General features: G+C 41.3%; 1 protein-coding gene across 30 annotated transcripts in view; it reads left to right on the top strand.

Moving 5' to 3' along the window:
• The window catches only part of CAMK2G (calcium/calmodulin dependent protein kinase II gamma), a 178,043-nt gene that overhangs the window by 94,809 nt on the left and 69,440 nt on the right, over positions 1-13,794 (top strand). For all 30 annotated transcript variants that reach the window (XM_088128544.1, XM_088128586.1, XM_088128554.1 and 27 more), the window contains exons 4-7: positions 780-834; positions 1,681-1,746; positions 4,500-4,572; positions 10,041-10,143. In XM_088128544.1, the coding sequence (XP_087984670.1) occupies positions 780-834; positions 1,681-1,746; positions 4,500-4,572; positions 10,041-10,143 (297 nt within the window). The remainder of the gene's footprint in view (positions 1-779; positions 835-1,680; positions 1,747-4,499; positions 4,573-10,040; positions 10,144-13,794) is intronic.

Here is a 13,794-nt window from a genome sequence, read left to right as displayed (position 1 = left end):
GTACTTATTATATGGATCTTCTTCTGTTTTCTTCACTGTAATATATTGAGTTTTTCTTTGTTCACTGACTAGTTACGGTCTATTTATTTTGATGGTGCTGTAGCTTTTTGTATTTCACTATTTAAAAACAAAATAAAAAGCATGGTATGTGTTTGTGTCTGTGTGTGTGGCTAAATAAGAGCTGGAATATTTGGGGAGTGAAATTTAAATTCTTTTAAATCTACTTTTTTCTGATCTAAATTGCCCATAGAAATGCTGTTTATACTATGGAGGTGGGGATGGATGAAATAGCAGCTTTGAGTTATGGAAAATAGCACCAGGGAAAGAACTGGTTTTTCATACAGTCTTGGTTTGTTCTCATCCCACTCTCTGTGCGTTACCTTCTTATTCTTAATTCCTATTTATTGCACCCTAAGTCTATGAATCAGGATGCCCCTGTTCACTCCGGTCCCATATTGGTCCATGAACTCTCCAGGTTGCCTTAGGCAAGCCATATTGTCTCAGCCTTAGTACTCCACCTGCGAGGTGACATTACTCATTGCCTCAGGAATCACTGAGGGCCTATATGCACAACAGGGTTCGCTATTTTCTAACGACAAATACTTTAATACTATTTCACATACAATGTTAAGCGTGGGAATTTTAAAAAGTAATTTGTTGGAAGGAAGGGAAAATATTAGTTAAAGGTGGTACAAGGCTTTTTTTCCTGTTTAAGTAGATGTACTTCTGAAAAGTTTCAATGTTGTCTCTTTCCTGATAGTTTTTGTCTGTCTTTGCAGTGCGGCTCCATGAGAGTATTTCAGAAGAAGGTTTCCATTACCTTGTCTTTGATCTGTAAGTCTTTTCTATTTGATTTTGATCTTTTGTCATTGAGAGGAATGTAAGGCTTGCAGAAATATCTTTTTTTTTTGTTGTTGTTGCAAAATTGCGTATTTCCCCCTCATAGGTAGCCATATCTGCATGTTATTCAGATTAAGCAAACAAAGAAAATTATGGCCCTGAATCCTGTATAAGAAATTATCTTTTTGTCACAAGTTACTAGTTTAAGCCAGAGCTAAGACCTGCTTGCAAATGAAGTTATTTCAGCCCACTTTCTTGTCTGCAGAGATATTGGGTATGAGCTGATAGAGAAGCAAGAGGTCTTGACACTTCCAGAACAGAGAGAGAAGAATCTTCCTCCTGTTCAATCAGCAGAAACATGCTTCTACTGAGGCAGAATTTCCATTGGTTTCTATCCAGTAAATTTGCAAAATTTGAGCTAAACTAGAAGAAATATAACCCCCTGATTATTCATAGTGTAGGCTGTGGCCCATAGCTTTCTTTTATTGCTATTATTTCATTTCTCTTATTTCATTTTGCAGCTCCAAAATTCAGGTCCTGCAGTTGGCCTTTCTACAGCTACAGGTGTAGGAAAAAGCTTGGCAACAGCTAGTGTGTGCTTGACCATACATGGTTTCAGAACTGGCATTTGGAAAGCCTGTGCTTTACCTCTGCAGTTCCTCTTTCTTTGTCTACTTTGAGGATCATGAGTCTTTCATGATCTCTTGCTTTGGAATTAAACCTTTTAAAGGTTATTTAAGAAACTGAGGAAGGAGCTTCTCTTTCCATTTGCTATTGAGTTTTTGACATCTGCTTCATCAGGTGTGACTTTTTAACTTCATGAATTATGTTTGATTCCAGGGTGACTGGGGGGGAGCTATTTGAAGATATTGTTGCCAGGGAATACTACAGTGAAGCTGATGCTAGGTAAGGTCATGCCATTTAGTATGCTCTACAATTTATTTTACTTTCATTTATGTGTGGTCTGTGTCCTGAACTATAAATACCCACGCAATATCATTTCTTGACAAAATTTTACTGTAGCTATTCATGCAATTTAGGTGTAATACTTGTACAGTTTATAGCCTTTTTAGACATTAGTTGCCAGAACAAATTGTTCTTAGGCCAGATTGCATAAATACAGGCAGAACAATTAAAATGTTACAAACCTGATTAAAGGGGTAGCTTTTAACAAAAGAAAATGTTCAACATGTTACTTCTGAAGAAAGGAAGGCTAGGTGGTCTTTGCTCTACTTATCCTTACCTCATTATTTTGTATACATATACGTTGCCTAATTAACATACAGTTTAAAATAATTTTCTAAAAAGGTGTAGTACAATAAAATTGTCCTTAAGTTGCATGTGCTGCTAAATTCCTGTTAATCTTAGTGATTTTTTTAAAAAGCTGTTTATCTAGTTTCCTGTTGCAAAGCAGGGTGGTCTGAACCATCTTGCTGAACAGAATAGCAAATCACCATAGGTTGCTTTTAAGTGCATTGGTGTCGATAACGGTAAGGAAGACTGTGGATAAGTTCTGTTGAAGATCTGAAAATTCATCACATTCATGTCGTGCTTTTCCTCTGGGACCTTAAGACACCTTACCCAATAATGGAATGGTAGTAGTGGAACATAGTTAAACCCTGGCCCTCTACGTCCTATAATAACACCTCCTTCTCATAGGACATGCTCTCTACCCATCCTTCCTCCTTCTACTTTTTTTTAAGCTGCATTATTTGCAGCTTGAAAAAGAGAAAGCCAGATCTACCAAATCTGCATTGCTACTGATTGGTTAGGAGCAACTCAACAATAGAGACGGGCCCTTATTTTAAATCTGTTGGTTTTGTCAGGAGTACAATCTGCCCCAGCCTTACATGATATTTTATAAGGGGCTTTTCTGTAAGGGAGATGGATATAATCTTCCTCTCTACCATCCTCTATGGCTGGCAAATGCAAGTAAGTTTAGGTCATATCCAATGCATTCATGATGTGTAAGTAATTCTTACTTTTTTCTTGGTAAATATATAATACTCCTCTCTCAGGACATCTGATACAGACCATCTATGAATATATCCAGTTATACACTCTTTAGTCTTTCAGGTGCCACGATGCTCTTGTATCGGCTTCAGCAGAGTAACATGGCTGGAAATTGCTGGCTAGTTTAGGTTTGGTACTAATCCACATATGTATTTCTGTATGATCACATCCCCAGCTAAATCTCAGCTCTACTGCATTTCCCTTGTCATTGTTTGCTGCCCCTTCCTGCGGAGAGGCGCTTGCAAGGAAGCGAGAGTGGAGTTCACTCACTTTTGCCATTTTTGGCTAGAGAGGCCTTGCTAAGCATTCGGCTCTACTCTAGTTCTACAGTGTCTGCCTGTCTGTCTGATTCTGGCTCTCCACCCGGCTTCCAGTTCTGGGACTGGAGCGCAGTTGCACAGCCTGCCAGAACGGTTCACCCTGCCAGCCTGTTTGCCTGGTGTCTGTTGGGGATGTGTTGACATGTCTTGCTTTTCCCCAGAGCAAGCATCTGACCTCACCACTTAATGCAAAGGCTTTTTATTGTACCAGTTAATTCCCGCATCTCCGTCTGGGTAATCTACATTCAGTGGTACTTCGAGGGTTAGGGTTAGGGTCAGCTTCTCCATTGCTGTATTTATTGAGTGATATAATTTGCTATAACACTTGAACAGATTATGCACACCTCCCTTCCTCCAATATAAAAACACTGATAATGTGGTGGGTCTGACTTCAGAAACCCTTTAAGCATGAAGATTGCCATGGGGTGGCATAATCCAGGTAAATGTCCCTGGTTTGTGCTGTGAGAACTGTTACAGTGCAAAATTAGCTACTTCCTTCTTTGCAATAAATTGCTTATGGCAGCTGTTATGTTAGTTTCATTACAAGTGTCTGGAAAACTCTATTAGGGTAATGAACATTTGCAGGTTCTGTGTGTGGTGCTTCACGCACGCACCATGTGGGTGTAGTGTTGTACTAATATGATAGGTGTTGATAACATGTTATTCCATTCATTGCAAAGAGAGAGGGACAAAGACAACTTTTTGTTTTGCTGGAAAGCTTGTCACGTGGAGCTTGAAGACTGAAACAAGGGGATTAAAAATGCAGGTTAAGCAGGCTCCGTACTTTCAAAATCCAACCCCTTTGTGCAGACATGCTTGCAATGTGCTTCTGTGCATTGCTACTAAAAACTTTCCACTGGCAGCTTCCCAGTAGGAATGAAGTATGGGACTCTTCAGTTTCAGGCCGGCTAGCAAAGAAGCCTTACTAAATGCTGGCTGGTGGAATTTGGGACTTGTCTGGCATATTTTAGGGATTCCTGAAAAATCTCTTTCAAGATACCCATGGTCAGGGGAAGAAGTTACTGAGTCACAGTGGGGCTAGGATTCAGGCTTCCAAGCACTTTTCAGTGCACAGAGTTGAGCGGCAGAAATTACATTGTCTTAATAGAATAATGCAGACAGAGGGCATGGTCAGTAATAGCTCATATTTGCTTGTGGTATTTTATGTATTGTTAAAACTTGAATCTGCAGTTCCTAGTTAAAAGCATACTTGCTGATATTGGGTAATAATTGTGCCTTGGGACCCTTACTAGAAAAATGTTTATATATTCAAGAAATAAATCAATAAATCGTTTTGCTGTTCTGCTTTGTTTGTTTGTTCTGCAGCCACTGCATTCATCAGATTTTGGAGAGCGTCAATCATATTCATCAACATGATATTGTACATAGGGATTTAAAGGTAATACTTGGTTCCAGTGAAAATTAGACTTGCCTGGAGGCTACAGTTAATTGAAATCAAGATAGTTGCACAGGTGGGTCTAGGGCAGTATAAAATTGGTTTGCTTCTCCATTACAGTCTTTGTGCTTAATAATCTTTCATTTAATTTAATACACTGCTCTCTTCAAATGCTGCACAATTCACAGAAACATTTAGTACCCCCAGTTGATATTGTACTGTAGTTAAGGGAGATGAAAACTAGGCTTTCTGCTTGTACCAGACCATAACTACCATGCAGAAAATTTAAATGAACTAAAAGAAGGCATATGGATGGAGCTTTTTGTTAACTCCTATTTTCCCAGTTGGTTCTAATCCTAATTTTTAAAGAATTACATAATGGTAAGCATATTTTCCTTGGGTTCATTATGCACATAAGATGATGTACAATGAGTCTAACTATTCATGTATAATAATAATTCAAGTACAAAGGACTTTTAAAAAGTTGCTGTTATAGTAAAGGTGAATCTTGAAAAAGGACCTGAAAAGGTCTTTATCTGCAGTTTTGGACTTTTTACTGCTTTACATATGAGAAAATGGCAGAAGAGCTTTTAAAAAACGAAGTCATCTGCATGATTTTGGATTTGTATTGTATCTGATACCTCCTCAGATACATCCTCCTCACTAGGTGAGCCTGTTCATGAGACACCATATGGTGTCCTTGCAGCAGCTGGCTGCCTTCTTTGGAGCAACTTCTTGATAGAGGAAATCACCCTGCTTGTGCCATATGGCACACACTGTCTTCTCTGGTCCTTGCAACTCCTTTATGATCTTGGTGGAGAGGCTTTTTGATCATGTTGCTGGATGCTAATGCTGCCCAGAGATTGCTTACAGCTTACTACTGGGCGACACTGGTATCCAGGAGTGCAGTTGAAAGGTCCCTCCACCAAGAAGCCAGTATGAGCTATGTAACCCAAGCAGGTGGCCTCCCTCCATTGCTAGCTGAACATGTCACTCTGAAGAAGGCCAGTTGCCACAAGAAAACCACGTGAGACCTTGCAACTGGGCTGACCCTGGTAGCTTCTGCCTCAACCAAGTGAAGAGGAGGAGGAACAAATGCAGATACATTGCATTAATGACCACTATAGTAGGAAGAGGATGCTCAAGGTATAATTATTTATCATTTGTTAACCATGGTTTTACATTAGAATGGAAATCCCATAAATCAGGAGGGCCACCTCTATCTTTTTTTGTTCCCTGCAATTCAAAACAATTGACTTTGTGCTGCTACTGTACAAAGGTAGTCATAGCTGCTTTAGCAGAAATATAGTGTCATGTCCAGGAAAAGTAATAATTCCTTTCTATTCTGCGTTGGGCAGACCATGCCTAGCACATTGCACCCCGTTTCGGGTACCACTACATTGACAAACTATAGTAAGTCCAAAGGAAAACAACTTAGAAGAAAAGGGAAGTAAGAGGAATGGTTTGAAGGCATGGGCATTTTTGGCCTGCAGGGAGACACGATAGCTCTGTTCAAGTATCTGGAGGGTGTCATTTAGAAGATGGAGCAGAAATGTTTGGTTGTTCTAGAACACAGGTCAAGAAACCATAGATTTATAGTCCCATCAAGAAAAATTCCTAATTTGCTATTCAACAATGAAACAGACTGCATTGGAGGTAGTGGAGTCTCTTCTGCTGGAGATATTTCAAAAGAAACTAGGTGGTCATCTGACAAGGATGCTGTAGTCGTGGATGCCTGTGCTGAGCAGGGGGTCAGATTATAGAATCTCTTTTTTTCCAAATAATTTTATTAAGAATTATAAATGGAAAGAATAAAAGCCAAAGATTATAGAACTCCAGGATCCCATCAAACCCTTCCATTCTATGATTCTAAGGGTTCCTTTAGCCAAGATGATTACTATACAGTAGTAAAAAAGGTTGAGAACCCATGTGATCAGCTTCTGGTGAGTGGTTTGCCATTGCCCTCTTCCAGGATAGAGCTAGTTTTTTCTATTGTTTATTTATTTATTTATCACATTTATACAGCTGCCCATCTCACAAAAAGCGACTCTGGGTGGTGTCTTGGAATTCCCTCATGGTTTTCCATCAAAATACTAGCTCAGAGGGAGTTGACTAGGTGCAGCCCCTTGCTGGGACTACATATAGGAAGGTGGTTTGCCTAGTCCTGTAATAAATTAGTTAGCCAGTGTAATAGACTCCAGCCAGAAATGTTATGAGGAATGATCCTTCCTTCAGTAAATACTGCCTTAACTGGTATTGCTGAAGGATGACTTCTTTTTCTTGCTTTGTTTTATTGGGATCTCCATGCCAATTATGATGTTGCTGCTCTGTTAGGAACACAGCACTTTGCTGTACCATTTCTTCTGAGCTTCAGGGCATATCCACACTTACTCTTGAAGCTGTTCCTACCCTGTGCTCATGCTGGCTTGATTCTATGCTGGCTTCAGATAATCTTGCCTGGACAGATTATAAACCAGAAGCTGAACAAATTCTTCGCTTCAGTCTTCACAGGAGAAAATTTGGGGGATACCCTGAGCCCAAGCTCCTGTTCTCAGGAAGGGAATCAGATGAGCTGAGCCATGTGGTAATGATGGCAAGAGAAGAAGTGCTAGGCCTTACTGACCAACTGAACACCAACAAATCACCTGGCCATGATGGCATCTACCCAAAGATTATTAAGGATCTTAAAGCTAAGATTGTGGACCTTCTAACTAAAATATGCAGCCTGTCTCTACACTCAGCCTCTGTAGTTGAGGACTGGAAGGTACCAACTTAACTCCAATTTCTAAGAAGGGCTCACAGGGAGATCCAGCTTAACGTCTGTTCCAGGGAAGACAATGAAACCGCTATTAAAGATAACATTACCAAACATTTGGAGACACAGGCCTTGCTCAAGGATATGCAACATGGCTTCACTAAGGGAAGATCCTGTTTTAAAAAAGCTATTAGTTTTTGAGGATGTTAATTAACATGTAGATAAGGGTATGCCAGTAGTCGTCATCTACTTAGATTTTCAAAAAGCCCTTGATAAAGTCCCTCATCAAAGACTTTGTAGTAAGCTTAGGAATGAAAGGGCAGATCCTCTTGTGGATAAGCAGCTGGCTAAAGAATGGACAACAGAGGAGTAAATGGACATGCCTCACAAAGTAGGGTCCCCCAGGTTCTGTCCTAGGACCTGGGCCTTTTAACATATTTATAAATGATCTAGCATTGGACTTACTAATGAAATAGCCATGTTTGCTGATGACATTCTTCAGAGTGGTAAAAACAATAAGGGACTGTGAAGGGATCTCTGCCCATTAGGGGAGTGCGTGTCAAAATGGAAAATGTCATTCAATGTAAGCAAGTGTAAAGAGATGCATATTGGTGCCAAAAATCCTAATTACTCATACATATGAATGGGGTCAGAGCTAGCAGTGACTGATGAGGAAAGAGATTGTGGAGTAAACAGTTCAATGAAGGTGTCAATTTTTACATCTGTTGTAAAAAAGGTTAACAGCATCTTAAGGATAATAAGAAACAGTACTGAAAATAAAGATGCCGGTGTCATAATGCCCTTATAAAAATCAGTAGTGTGACTACATCTGGAATATTGTGTGCAGTTCTGGTCACTGCCCCTCGAAAAGGTGGAGCTAAAGAAAGTTCAGATAAGGGCAACTAAGATGATCAAGGACTGGAAAAGTTATGACATTCAAGGTTTTTAATCTAGAAAGGAAACGAGGAGGGCTTTTACTCTCATATTTCAAATAGTCCAAATAACCAGATCTGCTTTTGACATCCTTTTTGGGGAGGGAGTTTACGAAAGCCAAAACCTAATAAAGACTAATTCATCTCATCCCCCAAAGTCTCCATGGAATATTTTTTACTCTCATTGTGGGTTGGAAGAGATGAGCAGGCCAGCCATCAGTATGGTCAAAAAGACTTGGAAGCAGCCTATCCATTCCTACCAGCTTTTTCTTGGCGAGTCAAGATGAAATGGCCCTGATGTGGAGCCAGAACATGGGTGACTTTGATGGTTATGGAGCTGTATGTCATAAGTGACTTACATTTTGGCTCTGTTTTTGTAGATTTGTTTTACTAGTGGAGGTACATTTTAGCAACATTTTTTATTGTTTCTGAAAGATAGGAAGGAATCAGCAAATGGTATCACGTGAAGAAAGAAGTATATGAAGGCATAGACATTCGCAACATAAGCATTTGATCCTTTTGCAGATAGCTGACATTACAGAAACATAAAGGCCAAAAAAAAGTTAGAGGCATATGAAGATTATGATCCATCTTTAGGCCTAAGATCATGGCAATAAATATCTAGCATCGCCTATTTTATACTGCTCTAGACTTAGATGACTTAATTACCTTTTTAGTCGTAAAAGTGCTGGTTTTCATGTTAAAAACAAGGGGCACAGCTGGATGCAAAGCCCGTGTATGGTTGAATGTCATCATCTGCTGCTTCTGGATGGGCATTTATGCTACAAAATTCCATGCTGCTTCAGAAGTAAAATGCTCTGTGCCACTTTGGCAATAGATTTTTTAGACTTCTGCTTCTACCTCCTCTGATATCTGCACAGGGTTATTCTGGGAGCAAAAGGAGGGGACTCTTAGTCTAGGAAAGAGAAGAGGTGGAGGATGGCAACATGTGGCCTCCTAATCGCTACCTTCTTATCAATGAAAGCTGTCAACAGAACTAACATGGAATCATCAGGCATTAAAATCTGCAGTTGGCCACATTATTTTCCATCTTGATCTCTCTGTTCAACAGCCAGCATTAGAACTGTTTGTGTGCTACACTTCTCCCCAAATAAGGGAGTTACGTTGGGCAGAGAATACAAATATAATAAGTGTATAAAAGGTAAGTTCTTGGGCCTTAAATGCTATGTTGGGTAGACTTAAAAGGCTTTGAGCAGATGAACCTCCACACAATTAGCAGGATGCATTATTCCAATGCATAATTGGGATAATTAATTTTAATTTTTCTTGGAGTATAATTGGAATTTCTGTGCAGCAAAGCATAACTGAAGTTTTTGTGCAGTTGAATGAATGTATGCATGTAGCCCGGCATCTGTCGTTTATACTGGGAACCTCATGCAACTTTCACTGGGAAATGTATCACTGCAGCTTATTCTGCTGCCTTCAGAATATTCTTCAGTAGTATGTGACAAGGAAATCTGAAGGCAGTGCGGAATTAGTGCCACCTACTGCCAGTATGGTATATAAGAAACGCCTGTCTGGGTAAGAGAGTTTGGCAAGCTGCATTGCACAGCTGTGAAGATGAATTTTAGACCATCCCATCCATCGCCACCAAATAAAGTTTGTTAATGATCCAAGTAAGAATCTGGATTTTAAAAAGAACTTTTGAAGGTCAGGATTGAATGTGATGCTGTGAATTTCAAAAAAAGAGGGCAATGGTTTTAAGGTAGAAATATTAACTAGAGGTCTTTCTCTTATCTTGCCTTCCCATGTCTCTTACTTAGCCTGAAAACTTGCTCCTTGCAAGTAAGTGCAAGGGCGCTGCTGTCAAACTGGCTGACTTTGGACTTGCAATTGAAGTGCAAGGAGAACAGCAGGCATGGTTTGGTAAGTATTTCAGAAGTGTTTACGTTTCATCTGGTTGCGTTTCTTCTTTATTTAAAGTGAGGGTTGCAACTTGTCACTTAAGAAACATCCACCCAATTCTCTTCCAAAATGGGGGTGGTCCTCCTTGCATAGATGGTACAACCCAAACTCCATTTTGTGTCCTCACTTCACACACCGTAGCTTTGCCTCATCCCACTCAACTCTGTAACGGTGACTTTTGTTCACCCTTCGTTTAACATGCCAAACTCTGGGACATGAGATTCTTCAGCTTTCATTCTGTTGTGAAAATACATACAGTGGGGCAAAAAAGTATTTAGTCAGCCACCAATTGTGCAAGTTCTCCCACTTAAAAAGATGAGAGAGGCCTGTAATTTCCATCATAGGTATACCTCAACTATGAGAGACAAAATGGGAAAAAAAATCCAGAAAATCACATTGTCTGATTTTTAAAGAATTTATTTGCAAATCATGGTGGAAAATAAGTATTTGGTCAATATCAGAAGTTCATCTCAATACTTTGTTATATATCCTTTGTTGGCAATGACAGAGGTCAAACGTTTTCTGTAAGTCTTCACAAGGTTTTCACACACTGTTGCTGGTATTTTGGCCCATTCCTCCATGCAGATCTCCTCGAGAGCAGTGATGTTTTGGGGCTGTCACTGGGCAACACGGACTTTCAACTCCCTCCAAAGGTTTTCCATGGGGTTGAGATCTGGAGACTGGCTAGGCCACTCCAGGACCTTGAAATGCTTCTTACAAAGCCACTCCTTCGTCGCCCGGGCGTTGTGTTTGGGATCATTGTCATGCTGAAAGACCCAGCCACGTTTCATCTTCAATGCCCTTGCTGATGGAAGGAGGTGTTCACTCAAAATCTCACGATACATGGCCCCATTCATTCTTTCCTTTACACGGATCAGTCGTCCTGGTCCCTTTGCAGAAAAACAGCCCCAAAGCATGATGTTTCCACCCCCATGCTTCCCAGTAGGTATGGTGTTCTTTGGATGCAACTCAGCATTCTCTCTCCTCCAAACATGACAAGTTGAGTTTAGACCAAAACATTCTACTTTGGTTTCATCTGACCATATGACATTCTCCCAATCCTCTTCTGGATCATCCAAATGGTCTCTAGCAAACTTCAGACAGGCCCAGACATGTACTCGCTTAAGCAGGGGGACACGTCTGGCACTGCAGGATTTGAGTCCCTGGCAGCGTAGTGTGTGACTGATGGTAGCCTTTGTTACTTTGGTCCCAGCTCTCTGCAGGTCATTCACTAGGTCCCCCCGTGTGGTTCTGGGATTTTTGCTCACCGTTCTTGTGATCATTTTGACCCCACGGGGTGAGATCTTGCATGGAGCCCCAGATCGAGGGAGATTATCAGTGGTCTTGTATATCTTCCATTTTCTAATTATTGCTCCCACAGTTGATTTTTTCACACCAAGCTGCTTGCCTATTGCAGATTCAGTCTTCCCAGCCTGGCACAGGTCTACAATTTTGTTTCTGGTGTCCTTCAACAGCTCTTTGGTCTTGGCCATAGTGGAGTTTGGAGTGTGACTGTTTGAGGTTGTGGACAGGTGTCTTTTATACTGATAAGAAGGTCAAACAGGTGCCATTACTACAGGTAACGAGTGGAGGACAGAGGAGCCTCTTAAAGAAGTAGTTACAGGTCTGTGAGAGTCAGACATCTTGCTTGTTTGTAGGTGACCAAATACTTATTTTCCACCATGATTTGCAAATAAATTCTTTAAAAATCAGACAATGTGATTTTCTGGATTTTTTTCCCCATTTTGTCTCTCATAGTTGAGGTATACCTATGATGAAAATTACAGGCCTCTCTCATCTTTTTAAGTGGGAGAACTTGCACAATTGGTGGCTGACTAAATACTTTTTTGCCCCACTGTAAGTTTTCTTGATTGAGCCAAGCCTGAAGCAAAGGCAATAATTCAATACTAGAAAATGAGTTGAACAGAAAAAGAGGCTTGTATGGGCCGAGCCCCATGGCTCTTGCAACTGGGCATATCTGTGAGACCTGATGCCATTTTCCAAGTGCTGAGGAACACTTCATATTGCAGATCCCTGCTTTGCTGCTCTGGACAATGTCTGGCCCAGCAGAAGATCTTTGGCAGTGGGTATTGGGTAAAGACATTTTGCTGCATCTAGGCATATTTGCTGGAGCTGACACCATGGGTTCAATTATTGGAAAGCACACTCCCTTGCAGCTTCCTGCTTCCCTGGATGCTAGTCTTCACCCAGAGGAGATCCATGGTCTCCTCCAAGAACTCTACCTTGAGAGCTTTGCATTGCAGAACTGAGTTGGACACTCCAGAATATAACAAAGCTGGTGTAATTAGAAAAGGAAGAGAGAGGAAGACACTGGAAGTGTGACTGAACTTTATGGGAAGAAAGGGGAGGAAGGGAGCTGAATTCCTTCTGATAGACCCTGGTGAGGGGGCAGGAAGGGAGTGGAGGCACAGTTTTAGAGCGAGGGGTCCTTGATTGTCCCATTGAGGGTAGGGGTGTGAGATAAAGGATGAAACTTGATTGAGATGGTGGTTGCAGAATTGGCATTGATTTTGTCAGGTGCAGCCAGGAGTCTACGTGATTCTTGTGGGTGGTGGAGTGGATGTTGGATGAATTAGTGGCAGGAGCCCCCTCAGGAAGTTGGGGAGTGGGACTGAAGGGCAGATGGAGGCTTGTATTACTGAAGCCTGGATTGGGGGGAAGGGGGTCTTTCCCCCTCAGAGATGTGCCCATCTGAGTTTTGGGTTTTGTAACAGCTATGAACTCAGGGAAGGTGGACTGACAGTTGTCATCCAGGAGACTCTGCTGGCATCAAGGGGCACTGACCTGAAAATAACTGGATGTAAGAAGTTTGGTTGTAGTGATAAGGTGGGAAAGCTCCTTTTGTATCATTCTCTAACTTCCCTCCCTGCACTTATCACTGGGGTGGTGGTGGTGTTTCCAAGGCTGATCATTCTTGGGGACTTCAGTTTGCCTTCCCTGGGAGCCAGGGTCAGAACTGGCTCAAAGGAGCTCATAGTGACTATGACACCCAAGGACCTATCCGAGATCATATGGGGCCCAGCACACACTGAATGGCACTCATTAGATTTGGTTTTTGTCTCAGGGCAGTTGCAATAACATTTCAAGCTATGAGATATTAACATCTGTCCCTTATCATGATCAAATCACTGCTGCGCAGTGGCCCTCTTTAAAATGACCCAAACCCTACTCAGGAGGGATGGGTAGGAGAAAGACCTAAAGGGCTGCTGTGAGGAGTTTTTTAGACATCTGGAAGACAGCGTTGCTCAGATATGCTTGGAGTTGAACCCTTGTTGAGCAGGTCCAGAGATGACTCAGGCTTCATTTTGCAAAATTATCTGGGATGACTTTGACCCTGTGAATCCTAGGGAAGTGGATAGGATTCTCTGCAGCATCAGCTCAGCCACTTGCAATTTGACCTCTTGCCCTTCCTAGCTAGTGAAAGCTTCCAAAAAGATGACAGGGAGCTGGTCTGGGGTGATGTTGAATAGATTCTTGAAAGAGGAGTGCTCAAGAAACCATTGTTGAACTGAGATATACCAGACAACTATCAATCTGTCTCCAGTCTCCCCTTTTGGGGGAAGGTTGTGGAGAAGGCCCTGGAGGAAAGAG

Source organism: Python bivittatus, unplaced genomic scaffold (genome assembly GCF_059951505.1).
Source record: "Python bivittatus isolate LINGU-HERP-01145 unplaced genomic scaffold, Pbiv_v1 ctg000050_np1212, whole genome shotgun sequence".
NCBI lineage: Eukaryota > Metazoa > Chordata > Lepidosauria > Squamata > Pythonidae > Python > Python bivittatus.
This window is presented reverse-complemented; position numbering and strand designations above follow the sequence as displayed.